General features: G+C 36.6%; 1 protein-coding gene across 1 annotated transcript in view; it reads right to left on the reverse strand.

Annotated features, from left to right (window-relative positions):
* Positions 1 to 23,550, reverse strand: part of MAP3K15 (mitogen-activated protein kinase kinase kinase 15) — a 74,379-nt gene that overhangs the window by 8,854 nt on the left and 41,975 nt on the right. Inside the window, exons 7-20 of the mRNA XM_042868066.1 lie at positions 21,594 to 21,764; positions 20,713 to 20,825; positions 19,794 to 19,953; positions 19,027 to 19,177; positions 18,503 to 18,610; positions 17,435 to 17,484; positions 15,008 to 15,103; positions 13,262 to 13,349; positions 9,722 to 9,855; positions 8,927 to 9,054; positions 7,037 to 7,167; positions 6,647 to 6,752; positions 3,005 to 3,162; positions 363 to 546 (exon numbers count right to left, since the gene is read on the reverse strand). Coding sequence (XP_042724000.1) covers positions 363 to 546; positions 3,005 to 3,162; positions 6,647 to 6,752; positions 7,037 to 7,167; positions 8,927 to 9,054; positions 9,722 to 9,855; positions 13,262 to 13,349; positions 15,008 to 15,103; positions 17,435 to 17,484; positions 18,503 to 18,610; positions 19,027 to 19,177; positions 19,794 to 19,953; positions 20,713 to 20,825; positions 21,594 to 21,764 — 1,778 coding nt within the window. The remainder of the gene's footprint in view (positions 1 to 362; positions 547 to 3,004; positions 3,163 to 6,646; positions 6,753 to 7,036; positions 7,168 to 8,926; positions 9,055 to 9,721; positions 9,856 to 13,261; positions 13,350 to 15,007; positions 15,104 to 17,434; positions 17,485 to 18,502; positions 18,611 to 19,026; positions 19,178 to 19,793; positions 19,954 to 20,712; positions 20,826 to 21,593; positions 21,765 to 23,550) is intronic.

The following is a 23,550-nucleotide window of genomic DNA, read 5'->3' on the forward strand; positions in this document are numbered from 1 at the left end:
CCAAGGACCAGCTCTATGAAGCCCAGATCTCTGAGCTGTATAGAACTATGAATCTAAAATGCAGAACAGCTTTGGAGTCTTTACAGAACATCATTTTTTTAATTTAAACTTCTTATAAATTGGTAATTTATTTGTGGGAGAAGGTAGAATTTGGTTGGGAGGTAATTACGCAGTATACAAAATAAGCAAGACATCATATTTTAAAGAAATTGTTAAATTCAAACATGTCTAATTACAAATAAGACATACTTTCAGCTATTGAGTTCCTGCTGATTTCTTGGCACAAGTAAAAGGAAGTGCTTAATGACCACAATCTTTTACATAACCCTTACTAATGATGTTGACCTGCATTTGGCTGATACCTGAAGGCTTGAATGCGATTCTGCTTTTCTTGCCCTTGTTGACTTGTTTCAGGAAAGAATCTCTGAGCAAATCAGACGCTGTAGCACGCTTACAGGGATCAGGTTCAAAACAAAGCAAAATAAAGGCTTTTGCTTCAGCAGACAGCGATTCTGGAATTTCAGGATGAATCTTAAACATCCCAACCTGCAAGTAAAACACAAACACAAATTATTTTAACCAGGTGGCAAGGAGAGCATGGGCCAAAGTTTTCTTAGCTTGAGCCGACACACTCTCACAGATGATATCTTCGAAGTGGAAAAGCAGCAAGCTAGATGCCAATGCAAAGCAGTGAAGTGACAGTGAGGTTCTGATCCTGTTTTACTGCACTGCAAATGTGGCCTGAATATCCACTGTGCTACACAGACATCAAGGTAAAGATGTGTCCAAACACCTACCTTCAGACAGTCTCATGATCTGGACATCATCCCAAGGGCTTCAAATGCTGTTTCTCATACTACCACAAATCCCTCCTGGGGCAGTGCACCCCATCTCTCTCAGCAGCTGACATCCTGCAGCACATTAGTGCTCAGTATCGGGAATGACTTCCTCCTCCAACATGACTGCCTCACTGCCTGGGGCCTGCACCTGTTCTGCTCCTACTGCTGCCAAATTTCCTTGCACCAATGCTCAGGACCTTGACTTTCTCACCACTCCCAGCACTCGGGTCAGATGTCTTCCATAGCCTTTCAGTGTCAGGGAACTGAAAAACTGATGGCCAAAGGTTTGCCGAGATGGTCCCCCCAAAATTTAAGTAATGACAAATGCACTACTTCAAGTTGCTCCCTTGTGATTGTTCCATCTAATTCACTGCCCTCTTACTCTTCAATGCTGATCTGGCATTAAACATCTTGACATCAGAGCTGTGTAATGTGCGTCTGTCTTGCAGACTCAGCACCACTATACACAACACGCTCTGGTGACCAAGCAGAAAGACAGTGACACAAGGGATGATGGTAGCCCAGCAGCTAAGCAGGTGCCAGCAGCTTGATAAAATGAATAGTTATTTAAATAATCTCATTATAGAGCTGCATTAACATACTTTGGCACCATTACGCACTTAACAGCAGCAATAAGTCTTCAAAAAAGCTGAAGCTAGAAGTGCTGAGCAGTGGTGCCTGTGTTTGAATGACAGTGCAGAAGATAAAATGCTAATAATGCATTATGCCTTCCAAATCAGTATGCTAAACACGTTCAAACCTCAGCATTGAGCAAAAAATCGAAGGCAACTTTATTTTAGTGTATGCAACTTGCTAACCTCTGCAATTACATCAATGTATTTAATAAATAAATCAACATGTAATCACAATGTATTTATGTTGTCTCCCATTGGGGAGATACAATATCAGAACACCAACCTATTCTGTTGAAGCATTTTTATCTGATTTGTAACCCTGGACAGTTCTTTATAAATACCAATATGGCAATGCCATATCACCAATCACTTTTGCTTTAGGCAGAGAGAAGACAGCCAACAGCTCACTGGGCTGTGACCACTCCTCTCAGAATGCCCAACTCATGGTCAGCCCACTCCTTGGAGTGCTCTTGGAGACAGGCTCACCCAGCTGGCTTAACTTGGAAAGCATCACAAGCTGATGGCACTATAGTGCAGGGTTATACCCCTCAACACTAAACAAAAGCCAGGACAGTCCATTGTACAGTTGAAACAATATCAAAAACCATAGCCTCCTTTTTCTTTGCCTTTTAGCTGTGGGGCATGGGACAACTCACAGGCCTAGTATGAAGCACGGTGAATTGCAGCTCACTTCACTACATGTACTGACAATTATTTTTTATTTTGACATGGCTGCAGTAAGAATTACACCAATGCTCACATTGTGACTTTCAACAACATACCAGAAGAAGCCATTTAACAGTATTCATTTTAGAGTTTTTCAAGCACATTTATTATCAAAACTTTCTGGAGCATTTTCAAGTGTTTATTCACGTAGGTGTCAAATCACAGAATCATTAAGTTTGGAAAAAACCTCAAGTGCAACCATCAAGCCACCACTATCATACAGATATGCTTTAAAAAAAATAAATAAATAAAGTAATAGAGACAACAATTCACCAAGGAGGTAGCTTTGATTAAGAGGATTTAGGATGCAGGGGTCCCTCAGTACATACCAGAAGCTCTGGACTCCCTCCTCTACAATACCTTCTTATTATCTTGCAAAGACTGAGCCTTTGAAAGAGAAGGCAAACATCCTCTTGGAGGAAGGCTTAAAAAAAAAATAAGACTTATAGGAGCACTAAGAAATTAGCTGTCATCATGGAGACTGTGGTTGCCAATAGGGAAATCAAGAGCAGAAGAATACAGAAGGCAGAGAATATTAGTTTTCATATATTTTTACTCATTTCTGAGGTTGCTGCTCTGAGTCATGATCTATTACCAGCACAAAAATAAATTACTGCTCACTAGAGCAGTATAACTTCGAGCAGAAGAGAGTACTTCAGTCAGAATTAAGAACACAGATGGGACTGTGGCTTTGCACAAAATAATCCATATAACAAGAGGTTACTACCAACTGAATTCGTATTTTAAAAATTAAATTAGAATTTGAAAATTCATCAAGTAGATAGTAAAAATCCATGTACTTACTTTAAACATTGCTGCTTGAGGCTCTCCTAGCTCATGAAATGGAGGCTTTCCTGTTGCCATTTCAATCATGGTACAGCCTAGCGACCAGATATCAGCTGGTGCACCATATCCTCGTGGTCCCTTGTCAATGATTTCTGGAGCCATGTACTGCAACGTGCCTGGTCAGGACAAAAAGTTTTGTCAAGTTTTGTGCATATTCTTCATTTTTACTAAATAGAATAAACACACCACTAAACGATCCAACAAAAATTGACAAATGCAGCCCATACAGCCGAAAGATTTGATTTCCAGTACTGGCAGTGAGAAGTAGACAGAAAGTTACATTTCAGGATCTTTCCTATAAACTTTTTCCTTTTCTTATACAAGGCTTTAAACTGCTAAAAACATACTCAACAATCAAAATGCTTCCCTAGAACATGAAATCACATGAAATATTTTTTGCAGGCACTAAATTGTAAAGATTATGCAGACAGGAGGTCATGAAAAACATCAGTAACAGTTATTGTTAATGAGAACGATTTTTCATGTTTACTTGAATAATGAGAACATGGGTGAAAGACAGCACCTGTAACAAAGAAGTGAACAGTTCAAGGAGAGGCCAAAATGCCTCTGCTGATAAAGACAGAAGATCTGAAGATGAGATTCTAAAGGGTAAGGTGTCTACTGGTAGTGAGAAGAAAGCTAGAAGAAGCTCATGGGGAAAAAATACAGTTCTAGACCACAAAGTAGAAGAGGAGTGCTGAGAGTGCAAAGCAAAATGGTTCGGTGGGTACAGGTGTTACAAGAAGGGAAGTGAGGGAACCAAACAAGAAGGGACAAGCATACTTGTTTTTCACAACATATTTTCGTCAGTCCTTCACCATTAGCAGACTAAGATTCATTGTAATACACAAACTAAATGATAGATATTTTTAGGATAATAACTATTAGAAATTTTTTCTTTAATCGTTCTTTTCGTACTGACAGTTCTCAAATCTCCATTTCAATGTGGGAGCAAACTGTTTTTCCTTTCAGATTGTTTGTTCCTGGGAACACTTCTCCATTTCAAAGCAGGAGTCCAAATCAAAGCAAGATTTAACAAGATTAAACCATCAAGAATCAGCCAACAAGGACTTAACAGTAGCTTAAAAAGAAATCCAACATCTGCAAGAAACACCTGTAATGGTGATGAGAAGGTGTGAAAATTACACAGGGTAAATAACGTAACATCTCAAATAAAAAAAAAACTCTATGAACAGTGCATCAAAGCCATTATCCTGCTCAGGTATTTTGTTGCCCTTTTTTTTTTTTTGGCAACAGAATAACCTAGCAAGCAGGTGAAAGTGGTGTTTGGTTTTGTTTTGTTTTTGTTTTGTTTTAAACAAAGAATAAAGTCCTGTAAAAATAATGGAATTGTAACAGTACCACCAAGGAAAAACCAAAAAGAAGTATTGGTTCTGCACACTATAGTGACTGGGAATTTCAAAAAGTTAGATTATACAAGTGGTTTGGTAAATGTAAGTTGACAAAGAATTTTCTTTTTCTTTTTCATCTGAAGTTTTACATAAAGGCAATTGAGACTGCAATCAAGATAAAATTATTGCACTGTGACTACAAAAATCAAGGAGCTCAGCATACACTGTAATTCAATGAAGTCTTCTTGATGTGTTTGAAATTTCTGACAACCAAAGTTACCAAAAAGATGAAAAGAAAAACCTACTAAAACTTCTCAAGTTAGAACGTCGACAAAATAAGACCCTGCAGTTGGCTGTTAACAGATAAAACTGGATGCCCCTGAAGTTTGCTTGCAGACAGTCTGAGTGTAATAACTAGCTATAAAACTGAGAAAAAAATACAGTACAAAAATGGAATAATGATGGTCAACCTGGAATCACTGGTCTCCAATGATATGATGTCAGACAACTGACAAGAGGGCTTTACAAGAAGTCAGTCCACGTCAGCAAAGGAAATCTATAAACATTCTCTGTGTTTCAACCACTACAGTACCTTTTTCCACACAGATTTCTACCAGGTCTTTTACAGTATCTTTAAATCATTTTTCTGATTAAGAATGTAACGAACCTGCACTGTGGTAAAGCTATGAAAAATAAAACAGAGGATATCTGGTGAAGATAAAGGCATTGGATATTAGTACATTCATTAAACTATTGTGGAACTACAGTTCAAGCCACAGCTTTGCCCTCAGGCAGAGAGTCTAGAATGGATGGATATAATGTTTAAGCCACTGGAAGCCTGACCCTTGAATCACCTGATTGTATTGCATAACGCCTAAAATCTGCAGTTTATGTACTGAGTTAAGAAGCAAAACAAATAGCAAGAGAATTGTTAAGCCCTTCCAGGCAATCGCTCCCTTCCTACTGATTTTAAATCCGAGAGCTTCAGTAAAACATTCCTAGTCATGGTAAATTATACCTCTAAGGCACAAGCAGGACAGCAAACACACAAGAGAACAAAGAAGAGGAGCACAAGGAAAAATTTACCTTTTTTATTACTGTATGGGGACATTTCTTCAGATACTATTTCTCCATTAAACCATCTCTAATAACAACTCATCGAACAACAATGACAAGGACAGATGTTGATGGCAAAAACTGAAAATACTCTTTTCTGGATATCTGTATGCATTTGAAGGGCATTCATCCAGCTACTTAAGGAAGATAACTCATTAAAATTTATTTGTTGAATACTTTAAAAAACACAGTGAAACTCACTAAAGGAATGCTTCAGAAGGCAGGATGCAACCAGCTCTGTTCAGACATACCTTCATTTACAAGCTCATTTGCTGCAACCAAAGAGATTTTTTCTTGCAGTGCTTCATTATAAGCATTCAAATGTTGCACTTATGATTCCAAGTTGTACAAAAAAACACATATTTTATTCTCTTAAAAAGACTCCTAATATAACTGGATTCTAATTAAAATCATAAACGATTTGCAGAAAACAGATTCATTTCAAATGCCTACACCTGCTGGGATGCTGATCTCAGGAGTCAAACAACAAATGCTCTGTTCAGATTTGGTTCGTAATTTGAGGTCAAATTTCCAATTCACAACCTCTCTTAACAACTTACTCTTCTAAATTTTTTTTTTTTTTTTTTTTTTTTTTACTTATCACTTCAGAATCTTCATGATTTTATGGTCACTGCCTCCTTTCTAAGAGAGGAGGAAATGTAAAGTCATCACCAGGTCATGGGAAACCTTTAAACATAGGTTATGTCTTCCGTGTTCCACATGACTGATGACTATGGACCCTTTTCCATACTTAAATTGCAGGCCAATGTGAGACTTGCGATCTGTGCGATCAGTCTATGCACACGGTCAAACAACAAAGGAAAACATACCTATTTTTTCCATTGATAAAATAATTGAGTAATTATGCCACCATATTGCCATTTTACAGTCTGAAGTTTCAGCTGTTGTTCATTAAATGTTTTCCCCAAATGCTGCAAGTTTTTACTACTTTGTGCTAGAAAGGAACTTACAAGAGTTTTGCAGAGAATAAAAGAAACCTAATCCTGTTTTCCCCATCAATCTAAAGAGCCTCTTGGCTCTACATCTAAACCTATCATGGGTCTAGCCCTAGATGACAACGAAAAATCTATATTAACAATACCCTTAAAAATGTCTGCTCATTTGGTCTTACCCGTAAACGTTTCAGTGCACGGATTGATTCCTGCCAGCCGTTTGGAAGTACCAAAATCAGATATCTTTACCACGCCACTATAGGTGTTCACCAACACGTTATCCCCCTGTAGTTTTGATGAGAGAAGGCATGGGATGGAAAGGAGAACACAGGTAAGTGCAGATGCTAAATCCCAGCCTCAATACAAGTTGTACATTACAAAGATAACCACAAATTTGTATAATACATTTCTACAAACGAATTTTCCAGAAGCATCAAGGGATTGTTGTATTCCTTCCTTTATTTTTAAGCTTCCATGAAATTCTATTAAAAATTCAGGTTAGAGTAAAACTAACTGAAGTACATAAAATGAAAAGCAAACGACACAAGAACACTAGAGGAAAAATTTACCTTTATATCTCTGTGTACAATCTGGTTCTCATGGAGATACTTAAGGCCTTCCAGAATCTGCTTGGTGTAAAATTTAATTGTGGGTTCTTTCATTGGCCCCCACTTAGACCTCAGAAGAGCCGAGAGGCTGCCTATGTGATTTAAGAAGAAAGCACATCAAGATAACAAAATCCCAAGATTAATATTAAATATTTAAGGCCAGATTAATCTTTTGCACAATATCCTAACACAGGAGAAATGCAGCACTTATAATCAAACCAAATTATTCCTAGTTCAGTCAAAGCAACTCATTTCTCACTGCTCCTGACGGGTCATTTCTTTTTTGCCAGCTTTGCTTCCATCTCCACAACAGGAACAAATGTTATAATAGGGCTATATGTATCTCCCTCACTACAGTCTAACAAGTTAAGATAAGGACTAGCAACATTTAGCCCTTCATGACATAAAGACCACAACAGATGACACTGTATTATGTAATATACTATACTTTGTAAACCAGATGCACAGGCAAATAAGCTGATTTACTTCAGAGAAAAAAAGGAAAAAGAAAAAAAACAGGAAACAAAAAACTATTTCCTTGCAAATGTGGGATTTAGTCCTGGAAATTCCAAAGGAAAAGATGGAAAAATCTTAAAGAAACGAACTAATGGATGTTCAGAGAAAGAGGTTAGTCATCCACAATTTCCCTGCCTTCAATATGTCTAATCTTTTTTTTAAATTATACAAATTCTCTGAGCACAAGCCAAAATAAAGACAGTCTTTTTCTGTTCATAATAAACAAGGTGCAGTCATTCTGTTTAATGCCAGACAAATTCAGTTAAAGGGATTTGTAGCCTACATCAACAGCCTTCCAAAACAAAGTTTGGTCAAAGAATCTTGCATAATCTGAACAGCTGGTCTCTTTTTAACACTGGTTGGAGAGTTAAAAAATAACAGAATTGGTTCAATAACACCCTGGCATTAGCAACTAATCATAGCACACTCCACTGTGCAAATGCAAATAGGGGAAAAAAAGGCAGGTAAGCAGCAGCAGCTGATGCTTTTAACAAGTGTACGAAAACAAGTGGAAGTGTTGATTTAAATTCATTATATCAGCACGTCACACATATCATTGTCTCAGCTAAAAACAGAACAACAGAAAAAAGTAAAAATTAAGGCTCTTTGATCAGAAGGTCACCAGAATTCAAAATAAAAATCTTCCCAATCTTTAATGCCCCAGATACATTTATTTAATCTGTGAACTTTTGTGTCTGGATCTTCCATAGAAAGCCTGATTTTTCTTCTTTCTGTTTTAGTTTTACAAGTTACAAAACTGACAACGCTCATCCTGACTTCTATTGCCATATACAAAAGGGAGACGGAAGTGTAACCTAGAGTAGGTGAAGAGAGAGACTTCAATATGGAAAAGGTTAGAGGAACAAAACTGTAATTTATGAGCAATAGAAGCAGACCCATTCTGTCTTTGATTCATCAAGGAAAAGCACTGTTTGAAAGCAGCAGGTTTTTCATATTCAGTTTGCTCAAACTGTATTAGCACTCAACAGAAGCTATCTTAAAAGCTCCAGTTATTTAGCTGCTCAGGCTAAAAGGAGATCAGAGCTCTATCTCTACTGATTTATAACGTGTGAGGACTCGACACCAAATACTACATAGTTTTTCCCTGATTTTCTCTACATTTATAATTATTACCGGAAGGAAAGAGCAGACTGGGAGCTGTATACTTCAAATCATTCTTCACAAGCAAAGAATGCCACTGGTAATGAATGTCTCAACAGAAAAGCCAAATACGGTGCACAAACACATTAAGTGCACATCCGTTGGCTTTCACTAAGTTCAGGGTCCCAACTGCTTTTAGTTTCTTTGAGAGATTAAGCTCAGAATATTACAAACCTCCTGGCACCTGCTCCATAAAAATCTTAATGTATCCATCCTCTGAAATGGATCCAAGATATTGGACAACATTCCGATGCTTTAAATATTTATGCAGTGCTATCTCTTCATGAAGAGGTTGAGAATATCTATTAAAAACAAACACACAAAAAACCAAGGAGTAGCACACGATGGGGGAAAAGGCTTTAGGCTATGTTTAAATGATATTTTGCAAACAGAATGGATTATAGTGATATTGATCCAACTCTCAGTAAACATCTTGCCTGTGACCTTCAAAATGGAAAGTGACTGGCTGCCTGCTGAGAAAAAGCAGAGGTAGATTTCAGAAGAGCTGAGGAGGAGAAACATGCCCTCTGATAACGTATTTACACATTTATGCATTTGCTTTGTTCTGCGTAGTACCTTCACTTCGAAAACTCTTTTTATCCTTTCTCTCCTCCTTCAAAGGAATACAGATGAGGTACAGCTTCAACTTTAAAAACAAATTACTTTTTCTAGGATTTAAGATAGATACATTGTCAAATGGCATTGTTTTTATAAAATTTATACATACACACACATATATATGCATACACACATACACATAAATACATAGGCATATAAATTCCCAAATAATTAAGAGTCCTCATTCTCCAAAGGCTGCTGAGGAATACTAGAAGACAATAATTGAATGTGAGTATACTGGGACATTATAAGCCAATCACGTAGAAATACTTGCTGAGAAGAGTCAAGTTTTCATCAAACAACTGCAGTTCTGTCAGTAATGCATACATACAACAACAAGCTTGCTCTTACCTGCTGTCTCTCTCAGGTATTTCTTTGATGGCTATTCGCACCTGGTTGCTAAGGTCTCTTCCAGCATATACTATCCCATAAGTACCTTTTCCTAGAACTACTCTGTCACCCTTCTCATCGTAATCATATTCGTACTGCAAACAAATAAGACAAACAAAGCAATACATGAATTGTGATTAATAGCATTTGAAATTACAGAGAGGTTTAACAGCAGTTCTGCACCACTGTACCAAATTAGTACAGTGCAGAGTAACTACTGCAGAGCAGATGGTATCTACCCACCAGCCTCATGCACTATGCAACTTTCAAAACGTCCACATTATTTGCTTTACAAAACATCTTCCCTAACCAACTTACAAATGCATTCATCCAAGAAAGGAACACAATGATAAATTAAGCTCAGTGAAACAGTGCTATCAAAAGACAGTTCAGATAGCATGATTGAGATTTGCTGACAGAGACTTCGTATTGTACATATATGGTCCATACTTATGAAACCGAAGATTTCAGAAGTAAAATTGGCAGTCTCATTATATCAGTTCAGATAAACAATTTTCTAATACCTTATTTGAGCTTAGCGACAGCAAAGTTCACTTCTGACACTCCTCATTATTAGTTCAGCCTCCACAAGGATTATTAAATATATATAAAATGGCTGTATTCACTGTTATTGAAACACGGTGGGGCATACTACCACCTATGTAAGTCACTGCTGGTTCAAATTTCACCAAAGCTATGCTAATTTACACTACTTTGTGGCCTTGTCCCTTGTGGTGGTTTAATGAGAGAACTCCTACAGAAAGGCCAGTGGAAAAATCTATTGATGAGTGACACTTAATCAAAAAAACATCTCAGATACTAAATTAACCCAAGTTAACTGGGTTAAACAGAGCACTGTTGATTCCAATTTCAAATGAAGTTGATAAAGGGTATTAAAAAAGCATTTTTGCAAGTACATATGTCACGGAACATAGAGACAAGAGAAAGGAACTGGTAAATTTTATAGCTCCAAATATAATCAGGATTTGCACAGACCTCTCTATGTGTCTTCTCAAATCCACACAGATTTCCTATATAGGAAAACTGCATAATGTCCTCTGCTGCTTCACGTGAGTTCCTTTTTTTTTTTTTTTTAAAGCCACAACTACTGGTGTTTCTATTCATAACTACTACTTCTGCTACATCTATTACCTTATACAGAATATAGACTTGAGATCTATTACCTCGAAATGAAGGAAGTACCCTTTTTACTGTGCAGGTGACATAGCACTGGCACAAGCAGCCCAGAGGCTGTGCAGTCTCCTCATTGGAGATCTCCAAGAGCCACCTGGCCATGGGCCTGGCACCTGCTCTGAGTGTGCTGCTGGGGCAGGAGATGCACCTGATGAACACAGAGGTGTGTGCCAGCATCAGACATCCTGTGAAGTGTCTTCTGACTTTTCTTTGTAGTTCTGGTATTGCATTATCCATGTGTTGTGGAAACTCCCTCTCTCATCTCAGAAAAGATGAGATGTTTCCTGTCACTATATGGAAGGCGCTAAAGAATAACTGTCTGTAATTTATCTTAACAGCATATTCTTTTCAGTGGAGCTGAACTTGAGTTAGCTTGGCTCAAGCAGAATTTCATTTTCCATGTTTCAGCACTTTACAATTACAACATAATCTTGTTAAATGATAGGCACAACTGACCCAAAATGCCATATGTAAAACTTGCCAAATTCTTCACTAGTAACGCATCCAGCTTTCACAGCTATCATATGACATCAAACTGAAAGAATACAGCAGTCACATTTAAGATTGACAAGATTAAGATTGATCCCATCTGCAACTGTCTAGTCTGAAGGCAGCTCAAGAATCACTGCATTTCTCCAGTCTGCGTGCCATGAAACATGAGAATTGATGAGATTTATAGTTCACTACTAGTTGGTAGACGTTCTAAGAGACCATATATGTTTAATGCTACTTTCCAACAGGCACAAAGAAACATTGAATCAATCACTGCTCATTGCTGAAGATATGAATATGTGATCCTCTGCATGTGCAATTCAGCCATGATGTAGGAGTATACAAGTGCTTACAGCTGACCTTCTATACAAATGTGGGTTAGGGATGTCTGACATCCAATATAGCCCATGTGGAGCGCAGTAGGAACTTCAAAAATGATAGGAACTTCTTCAATATCAATATCCAGAAACAAATACTCTAAGGAAGAAAGAACTGCCAAACACACTCTCCTTTCAAGTCTGTCAGTTGCAGATATCTAAACTGTAGCTGCTTTCAAGCAACACTGCAATTCAAAATATACATCATCTCAGAATAACATTATCACAGGAATTCTAACTCAAATGCCTATTTTTTCCCCAAAATTATGCCAAGGTTATTTTTCCCCTTTCCCACGTACTAATATTTGCTTTATTGATTGTAAGAATTTCTGATTTCTCTGTGCTTGTCAAGCAGATATAAAGGTGCTTTTTCCAAGTGGTCCCATTATCTTTCCTTAGTATCACAAATTCTTTTTAAATTTCCTCACCTAGGATAGTAAGTACAAGGTGACGATTCTGAAGACATCAGGATATATACTCGTAGAATGATGTAGCTTAAAAATCTAACAGTAATTTGGTCATTTCTTCATACTTAATTGACTGATGCAGGATTGTTTCCCATCACGCATTCTCAAAGTCTTTTACCAACTCCTTTTTCAAAAGACTTAAACTATGGTCAACTCGCTTCCTACAAGGGATTATTACACATCTGAATAGACTGGGACGTTCTGAGATTTTCCTGCCATGAGCTAAGTTCATAAATATGCAATGTAATAGCTGCAGCTATAGATTATACACTTTCTTTGCCAAAGCAGACGCTGATTCTATAATAAATGCCAAGACTACATACGCATGTATTAAGCTGGGCTTAACAGGCGTTCTTATCATGTCCTTTTCACTTGAGGAAAAAAAAATCTGTCATCAATACATGCAAATTTCAGTGCAAAAATTCTTCCTCCCCACAGTATGAAATTACTTGCAACAGTACAGTAAAGGTTCATCTATTCTTTCTGTCCTGTTCTGACGCCTCAGTTACTACAAAGGCTCACTGTTGTTGCCTTTAATTTTAAGTATAATGGAATAGTATACTATATAATTGGTAGAATGGGACAGAAGCAGAAAGACATTCAAATCAAACAGACCACAATTGGGTTTTCACACTCATCAGTTACATCAACCATATCTTTTCTTTACCCTCTTGAGCCACCTGGTATCAAATGATTCTTATCTGTAGATTGTTTGCAGTGTAAATATAAAATCAGCAATGTAATTCTTTAGGGATTTATACAGTTTACAGTACTAGCAGGATCATTTCATTTAAAAATAGTTGTTTTTTTTTCAAATGAATGTAGCTCTGGTCACAAATAAGAGTTGAAACTTCATATATAATTAAGTAATTAAAATCTTTATTTATTGTCTTTCCAGTGTACTGATAGGAAAGTGCAAGGAAAATGGAGAAAATCATTCAGAATTCTTTCATCTTTTAACACTGACATACCTCCAATGTTTCTCCATCTATTTCTCCTTCTAGTTCCAAAGTACTGCCAACTGCATCAGACAAAATTTCTTTCACCAACCCACAGAATCTAAGAGAGCAATAAATAGCAGAAGATCAAAGAAAAATAGCCTTTCAGCAAGAGATTAGATACATTCTTCCCAGGATGGGCTTTGCTTCCAAGCAAACAAAAGGAATAGCACATTCAGACATAGGTTTCTTTCATTATTTACTTGCTTATCCCTACTTGAAGGAGGAATAACATAAATACACTTTGAAAATACTAACAATTTATAAAATTATTTTATTTGTTCCTGTGAAACTAAATACTTGTCTGTAATTGTATGTTGAATTTTGGTAGATCCAACACAAATATTTTTGCTGCATAGTTTGATATGAGGTGCTTACTAAGTCCTTATATTTACAAGTGTAATTAGAGAAAAAGTTAAGATGTTCAAAAATTATGTATTGATATTCAGAGGTTCAGTCCTGTGGCACAAATTTGTAACATTATGTTTGGTGGTTCTCTTGCTGTGCAGTGATAAGAATTCTATTATTTTCAGTTTAAGTTAAATGTTCCCACAGATTTTGGTTGCAAACGTCATTCCTCACTATTTCTGAAAATCCAAAGTTGTCATTTCTAATTGGGCATCCAGAAAGACAACAAAATAGAAAAAGTAACATTCTTGAAAAAAAAGGATTTCAACTGATTTCATCTAGTCCTCTGAGATGGAGAACATTAAGCACAAGACCAAGCTTTCCTGTAGGCTTCTGTGTGAGCCACATTTTTTTTTCCTCCTCAAAATTCCATAATAAATGGTTACAATTTATTAAAAATGATTATAAAATGTTTACAACACATCTTTCATTGACTAACAGGGACTTTCTTCTGGAACACACTCTGGTTGTGCATTAAAAAAAAAAAAATCATTTTTAAAGAAAAGCTATCTATCTTTATTACATAAACTGCAATGCCAAATTAATGTTTCACAGGTAACCATTTTGATGCTTCCTTTCTTCTAAGCTTTGCACTCCACAGAGCTAATAATTTTCTTTAGCATGAGTTTACTCTATGTAACACATAAATTAATAATTACTGCAAGAAAATATGCAGTTCATCCTGAAATAGTGTATATTAACAAATTACTCCTACTTCATTCAGAAGACCTATATGTCAGTATCTGTCCCCAGAAAGAATCTGGTCTATATTTAGGTCTGAAACTTAGTCAGTAGGTTTACTGTTAAGAGACAACATAATTGTTATCACAAAATATCTGAACACAATTGTCCTTGCACATTGCAAGGGAGTTGGACTAGATGGCCTTTAAGAGTCCCTTCTCAAACCATTCTACAATTCTACGGCAAACCATATCAGGTATCCGTGGCAATCCAAGTCAGAATTTTCAGTGCATCCAGTTGCTCTTACGTAAATTAAACTGTACAGGTATGTAAGGGAATCTAAATCATTATTTTACCATGCATGACAAGGCCAAGAGACAGAAAAAATAATAGCTATACATTAGAATAAGCTACTTAAACTGACCAGAATCAGTCAACATGTGTGATGAGACTTTGCTCTCCTCTCGTTAAATACCACAGAATTTAGCTCATTGCTTTTCAATCAAGTAAAAAGAAGTGAAGAAAGTAAGAGAAAAAATTCTCAGGCAGAATTGTTAGCTTTCAATTTTTACTAAATTGATTACATTTGGGACATATTTTGCATGTAATGTCCACAGAAAACAAACTTACCTACTGCACTGGTTTTCTGTAGAAAAGTAGATTTGAAAATCATCAGAGTTATCATGCACGTAAAGAAAACAACATCGTTCATCAAACTTGGAAATACTGTAATAAGAAACATTGAGAAAAGATTATTTTGGACATCACCATTAGAAGCAGCAGAAACAAGTGGAGGCAATTTTAAATTGAATTGAAATCTCTAACAAATATGTTCTTCTTAGAAGCTATAGGCAATTATATTAATCTTTACTACATCTAGAAGCTTTGAGTTTATTTATATCCTTGAGACTAAAAACCTACCCTCAGTTTGATGAATGTCTAAGCTACTGCTTATTTTGGTAAGATGCTAACTTCTATCAAGTGCTTTAAGGTTTGTTGCTCTTCTTCCCTTCCATCTTCACGTAGTTCTATCAGATTTCAGGGTATTTCTTGATACCACTATGGAAGTGAATTGGTTTGACAACAATCTAGATATCGTGAAAGTCTTTCTTTTAAGCTTGACCAGTATTTCATATTTTTATGCTTCCATTATACTCACAATAAAACTGAGCAGGGAGATACAGTGAGCAGATCCTTCACAGTATATATTTTTATGGCTTTAATATTAATAAACAAGTTTTAGAATGACCAATATTTACTCCAAACTGCAGCAATAATTCTGAAAAAGTGATCATTTATTGCATATTGTGTTTTTCCAGTGTTACAAATAGCTCATCTAAATGCATTGAAGCTAGAAGTGAAGAGGCCATTAAACACAATTGAAATATGAAAGTAAACCCAGGAATGAACCTCTTATCATTCCACACTTCAGTAGCAATCTGCATAAGTGCTAAGCTGTAATTGTTAAGGAACAGACATTATTTTTATGCATTAAATGAATAAAACGCATTTTAGTTTTTGTCTGGTTGCTCTAGTCAAAATCTTTCAGATCATACTTGGCCTCCGCTGAGCCCGTTAGTTAAATTACATGACAGTAGATTATGGTAACGGTGCAGAACATTATAAAACCAACTTTCTGTAGCATCATTTAGGGTTGTAGTGACAGATGTTCCAAAATATTAAAATTCTGCCATAAGATTTTTTCAGAAATATCTGAAAATATGCTTTGCCATTCTATACCTTGGCTCTGATACAACAACTCCCAGTCTAGCAAAACAGGCAAATGTATACCTGGCACAAGAACTAAATGGCAAAGCAAGATGATCATTCCCCAAGCAAATGTGAGACAGAATTTTAAACTGTGTTATACTTGTGGCATAAAAGCCATTTCAAAAGTATTACAATTTGAAGCTGTCATATACCTAGAAAACATTCAGTTCCTCTAAATATAAATGGTCTGTTCCCTTGAGCTTTGCAATCCCCAGCATGATTAAGAATCATAGCAAGTGAATATCTTGTCTCCATTTAATCAGAAGTTATCTTTCTCAGTCACGACTGATTTGTGTGATGTGTTGACCAGAGGTGATTAATGTGTTTTAGAAATTGTTTGCTTAGTTATGCTCAGTCAGCGGTAATGATAATTTCACATCCACTTACACTGCATTGGAGTAACAGAAAAAAAACACATCACATTGGATTCATTAAAACCAAAAATTGCTCTTGAAAACATATTCCAAAGATATGAGAGGATCCAAGTCCATACTTACAATTACAGGCTTTCATAGCAATTACAATTCACCTTATTCAGAATTTTGTTTCTATTTCACTGAGCTTATTTACTTAGAAAAATAATCATTCACGTTCATAGATGACAAAATTGGGACATAACATTCAAAGGCGTATAGAGATAACTGTGGTCCTGAAAACCTCCGCATTGAGAACTGCAGAACACCTTAGGAAAGTAAAGTTTGACAAGCACTTAAGTTTATGCATTTGTCTAAGTGGTCCCAGGAAAGAGCCACTTACATCTCTAAAAAGGCCCAATCTACCAGTGCAGTAACTCACAAACTGGGGTAAAACAGGAAAGACTCATCTGATGTTGCCTGCACTTATGTTTGCTCCAGTTCTAAATTACAGTCTGAAAAACACAGGCAGAGAGCAAGAATGCCATAGACACCACCAGGATGTAAACGTAAGCTTCATTTTGCCTTCTCTCCTGGCTACCCATCGCTTGCCTTTCTAGCAGCAAAATATCCCAACTTTGAAAATACACAGAAGTTTAGCACAAGTTTAGAAAAGCATCTACACAATTGAAAACAGGATAATCTACAAGAGAATACATAAACAAATCTTAGATGTGTATTTCTGTGTGAAATATACAGCTCTGCCTATGCATGGAAAATTTTTCCCTTTCAGCGTCTCAAGAAAAGTTGGACTGAAGCAGCTTTTATGAGAGGCAATGCACTGGAGAGATTTAAGGCAGAATCCAGACTTCCCACTCAAGGGAAATATGAAGCATGCATTAAAAAAAAAAAACACTTTTTCAGACATACCAACCTTATTCCCCTTATGGAAGAAGCTGCAAAGTTCCATTCATGAATCTGTTTCTGTGAAAAACAGAAGTATATCAGATTAATATAGACACTGTTTAACCTTACTATCAGAAACAAACTTACAGCATGGCAAGCAAAATGAAGTTTTTCTAAAATCTCTCTTCCATTGCTTCCTCCTTCCTTCTTTCCCCCCCCCCGCCCTTATCCTCCAACTTTCCTTTTAGAATTGTTGCTGTTTTACTCCCTTGAAGAAAAACGAATGCAAACATCGCAGAATGGAAGAAAAGGGAATATTTCCTCAAATAAAATAAAATTAAAAAAAAACTAATTACAATTTACCAAACACTATATTTTGGCCCAAATGATCAATTTTTCATATAAAACAAAGAAAACTATGCCCTAGTTTTAGCCAGACTAGAAGGGAAAGAAAACTTCATGTTTCTTCCTAAAGAAGTATTGGGCCAACAAGGTTAGCTCAGGGAGCACAGTGGAGGCAAAACAAAAGGGCAACCTGTGCATTGGAACGTAGACCCCCTTCCTTCAGTAGCTGAGTGGCATTTCACATCACTAAATATGCACCAAGAATTTGTTCCGTAAATGAGTGGTGTGTCAGGCACATTCACTCCAAGCAGTGAAGTAGCACACATACTGGAAAAAAACTTCACAGATCCAGGTGACTACGTAGTCTTGCTCTAACATACATCTTTCCCATACTTTACCTCTCTACAGTTTTAGCCTCCACCTACACCATCCCAACAGGAAACTTTGGTCCAACACATCCCAGTGAAATTAAAGTTATTTCTTACTCAAAAGATTATACTGTCTATATGCCTTCGCTAATCTCTTGAACTTTATCCATCCATATTTCTTTTCTAATCTCCAGTACTTTATCTAATAGTTCTCATTGTAAAGAGCCAATCTTTGCATCTTCACAAGACAGGCGTCAAGACTTGTGCTTTGCATAAATGTAGTAAACTTTAAATGATTGCAAAGCACTCCAAATCTACACGTGAAAAAGTGAATGTAAGCATGATGATCAGAATACATGAGATGCATCTGCTGACAGTTTTACCATTTCAGTGGGAGAGACATGCCACAAGGAAAGAGATCTCTCATCTTCTTCACTGTTGATAGAAACATACGCAGGCTGGTAGACTTTAGTTGGTTCTATCACCAAAACCTAAGAGAGAGAATATTTTTCCTTAATAAAACAGCAAGTAGCGCATGACAACATCTTCAGTAAACCCTAATGCTCTGGAATAGGCAATAGGCAACCACAAAGTAAGGCCAAGAAGTTTCCAGGGGAAAAAGAAGGGCAAGACAAGGCAGGAAGATGCTGCATTCCTGTGGCCAACCAAATGATACGATAATGGTTTCTATTACGAGACTTAGAAGCATTTCTTTACAATGATTTTAGGGCAGTGGGTCAAATGTTTTTTAAAAAGTATAGGTTTGCAGAATACAGGGGTTTGGTTCATGCAATAAAATAACAGGCACTTAAACATGTAAGTATTGTGCTTAGAAGTCTTCTAATTCTGGTGATAGCTAATCCAGAAACATAAGAAAAACAAAACTTGTTTGGACATAACATCTTACTGGAAATCTCAGTCCATTAGTTGTTTCTTTCGTTGCCTCAAAAATTATATCTAGCCAGAAAGTCAATCTTTCTTGTTTAGGAGAATGTTCTATGGCGAATTTCTTGAAACGCTGAATTAACATCAGATTCTGAACTAATGATTTCAAGTACCTACAATGTATAGAATTAGTGAGTTAACAGAGAGAAAACAGAATTTAACCAGATCCTAAAAGCACTTAACTGACTTAAACATCCAAAAAAGTAACTGCAAATATAATGTGAAGCAAAATCAAATTCACATTAAAAGCTACCATGATTGAAATGATCAATTTTTGTGCATTTTTGAAAGAATAGCTTACTTAGTGTAAACCTTAAGTCACAAACTCACTTGGACATTCATAAACATCTTATTGCAAAAGGGTGTAGTCACACATATAGTTAAGTGACAGTTGGACAGGATATTATGAGGTAGAAAATGGCAGTTGGACAGAGCAGCAGCTATCTAAACTCTGAAAAGAACTGTTTCGTAGGAATTGTCACTGTTTTCTAAGTTCTTATAAACCTTTCTGCAATTAGACTTACAGCCAACAATAATGGTAAGTTACTTCCTTACCATTTCCTTTCCTCGCCCTTTCTTTCCCAGAATGAAAGAACAGAGTATAACATTAGCATTGCAAACAATTTATGATGGAAAAATCCAGTTAAATTAATCAAGAGTCTACAAGATTGTTTTACTTTGTGTATTTCCCAGAATTGGGTAGTTGTGCTACAGACTTCTACTACATACCATACTGGAGGTTTCAGCTTAAATAGTTTCTCTGCTGCTTGAACTGCTTTGCTAACATCATTAGCCAACATGCTCACACTGAAGAACTGTCCCACGTCCCAGTAACTGTTCATTTTTTCTAGGCTCCCTTTTCTTCCCAGTAAACTGTTTAACCGTACACCTGTAAAATTTCAATTGAAACATTTTTCTATCAGTAAAACACAAATTAATAAGTCTATCAATAAAAGTCCAATAAGATATGATTTGGCATTAGTGAAAAATAAATAAGAGCGAGTGTTCTTCAGAAAAATACAAAGAGTGCTTAATACAGAGGCTAGGGCAGAAAACATCCCCAACATGGTTGAAACAGACAGAACTCCTATCACATATGATGCTGAAAAAAAAAAAAATCTTGTGATATTTGCCTCCTGATTCATAGTGTAAGCTGTGTACCTGCTTCCTTGAGATCTTCACTGACTGAAAGAAATGGGCCTACATGGAAGTTGTGTACAGAATTAGTTACTGTCCTGATAGATCTTTCCATGTGATCTCTCAGTTCAGGACAACATAAATCCTGTAGATTCTTCCCTGACATCCCCAAGGAAAGATGAACTACACAGCGTGACTTAGCTAGCTATACAATGGGATAATCTCTGTGGTGCGGGAGAAGCAGTTCATGGATAGTGCTTAAGTCAGTCCTTGTTCCCCTCCTTCACCTGCAGCCCTTTAGGTAGACCTACTTACTAGAAAGTTGCACCAAGGCAACAAAATAAGAATTGGTACTTCAAGATCCCCATGTTTTAGACTGCCACTGGGGACATGTCTCTAAAAAGTTTAAACCATGTTTCTATCCACACAGCCCACCTCAATAAGCATTTTGTTTCCTTCACAGGGAGAGGGGCAAAAAAACACGTCCATGGCTCTATGAGTGGATGCTTACCTATTTTTCTCAGTTCCATTGAGCTTTCAAACTGCTGTCCTTCAACAAGTAGTAAAACTGCAAGGTTAATTCCTGAATACAGTGTTGACTGGAGTTCAAAGCCTTTGCGGTACCTGCAGAGAAGAGTCAGGAGCTCACGTCTCACTGAATAACAAATACTGCATAGTTTTGGTAGCCATTTTCAGCTATTAATTTACTGGAAGGACTAAATGGCTAGTTAGTCGCCCTGATGCATTGCAAAGAACTCTTGGAAAGAAGGAACTCGTCTTATGTTGAGAAACAAAAACTTGTTTAGTTGTATGTTAGTTGCTACTTTCTGTAGTTTTGTGAAAATAAAACTTAAACCGGTTACTGCTAAACTCATACATATAATAGAACATGATTTTATTGTGTTATTCATATGAGAAAAGCAATTAAAGTATTAGTCTTCAGTGCAAGTTTTACAAATTATCTCCAAAGTGCTTTGTTTTAAAGCTTCACTCTCATTAGAGTTTACTGAGATACTGAGATAATGCAGTTATCAATATTGTTCCTTAAATACACTAGGCCTTTCTATGTTGTAGAGCTCCAAGGTGGGCACCACCCTTGCACAAAGGATCAACATATGTCCCATGAGCTCACTTGCTTTTTATTTTGACCCTAAAGCAGATTTGCTTTGAAAAGTTAAGTGAATCATCCTATACTCATTGTATTCACTCTGTACAGAAGCAAGAAAACATATCCAAATACCTGGTGCTCAGTAAATCACTTACTCAAATCAAACCATTAAAAAAGTAGAAAAGAGGAACTTCTGAACTTTCTATATTATACAGCTCTGCTTTTCATAACTGTAAAAGCCTGAAGAAGTTTTTAAAGAAAGATTTTGGGCTTTCTTCAGTTACCATTCAATGGCATGATCTCGACTGCTGATATCTTTACAGTCAGAGTCAAGAAACATATCCTTATATATCCTTCCACATAAGCAAAACATATCTGGAGCAGGGTGATCACACGTCTGCAGGACCTGAAGCATGACTTGTAGTGCCTTCTCCCTGTCACCTGCATTATTCCTTCTGAAATCAAAAACAAAGAATAAAATTAATGACTTCAGATCTCAAACAGTAACTGCAAGATAGTAGAATAGTGTTTTTCACTGCTTACCCTGTAACTCATCTATCATTACTATGTACAGACTTCATTTACAATTACATTTGCATATTGGTTGGTTGATAAAAAACAAATTCTCCATATCTGTATTCTTATATCATGGATAAGATATATATCTTAGATAGCTCACCTAACTACTGATTTAAGCCCCGAATTCCTCAATGAAGGAAAATCTGTCATCCCACACAATTTCTCCTTGTGTAAGCAGGCAGATTCTGCGGATACTCCAGTGAGAAACAAATGCCTGCTTAGTGATCATTCCTGAAAATACTCATATAAAGCTGACCATGTGCAACAGCCTGTCTGACAGCTCATTCAGCCGTCGTCATGATTTTTATTCTTGAATCCAGAGGCTCCAGAGCCAGTACTTGACAATACTGACTGAGTACAGGAGAAGTCAGGTCAATACTACTTCAGCCAAAAGAGTGATTGAGCTCAATATGGTAACTGAACTACAAGAAAAATAGAAGTTTAAAAATGACTTGTACTTCTCTCTTTATGTTCTTCATACTGAAGAAAAATTTGGAAAACAACTAGGTTGTCATAAACCTTTTTTGTCAAATACGTATCAATTGTATCAGTAAGAAAAAAAATTGATCAGTGATCAAATATAATTTCAGTTCTTTACTGCCATTAAACTGAACATTCCATTCTTTGTCTCTCTTTGTTTTATATTTTTCAGTTTAGAACTCACTATTTACTTAGAACAAACAAAACTATTTATCAGCAAGGATAAAGCAAGCAGCCTTTTTTTTCCCCTCTTTTTAATCATTCAGAAGAATTAAAACGTTCACCAGTTTCTTTTCAGAACTGTTTCCAACTTTCTGCTCCTTACCCAGGTATCCAAGAACAGGCTTAAAAGTACCATGCCTACTTTGTCAGAAATACCACCAATAACAATTTCCAGTAAACTTAGTATTTGTGTGCCCTGGAAGGATTAATATTTTTTGTAAACTGGCTCAGCTCCTTAGGTAACTAGCTAATGCATTAAAACCAATAAAAACACACTGCAGCAAAAAGAACAACCAAACAAAAAATCCCTCAAGCTTCTATACACATTAGGCGATGAAGAATATCTAATAACAGATTTGTAGCTGTCTGTGCAGCAGTTATCTAGCTCTAATGCCAGTGGCATTGTATAATCAATGAATATACAGATGTTATAATTACAAAATAGACAAGAAAGTTAGGCTAAACAAGTTACCACGCTAAAGAAGAATGGATGGAAAGCTTACCCTTGTCCTGGGCTCACTGAGAAGACTGCAAGAGGAGTGATCTCCAAAAGAGAACCATACCGCTATGGTCAGCTCTTAAATGGGGTCTAGGAGAGGTGCAGCCAGGCTCCCCCCTTCCAGCATCGTAGGTGAATTGCCTTCACCTGTGCTCCCAGGGCTGACTCATTGCTCACCTCAGGTGGTCAATCAGAGGTTCAGGCCATGATTCAGCAGTTCCCATACAGGCATACAGTAAACTTTCAAAGCAAATACTTGTATATTTTTAAAACATTTTTACTTCAAATTGACTGTTGCTCTGAAATTAACACTGGTCATCTCTAATGAGCACTCAAGGACAAAATTTATATCTTTATTCAGTTTCATGGGAAATAAAAAGAAATTTAAAAGTGGGGTGTAAATCTATGGTACTGGTCAACATGCTTTAACCAAACCTGTTCTGAACTAACCAGAGTCTCTG

The sequence above is a fragment of the Lagopus leucura genome, unplaced genomic scaffold (assembly GCF_019238085.1).
Source record: "Lagopus leucura isolate 7727_CA_CO unplaced genomic scaffold, USGS_WTPT01 Super-Scaffold_100001, whole genome shotgun sequence".
Taxonomy (NCBI): Eukaryota; Metazoa; Chordata; class Aves; order Galliformes; family Phasianidae; genus Lagopus; species Lagopus leucura.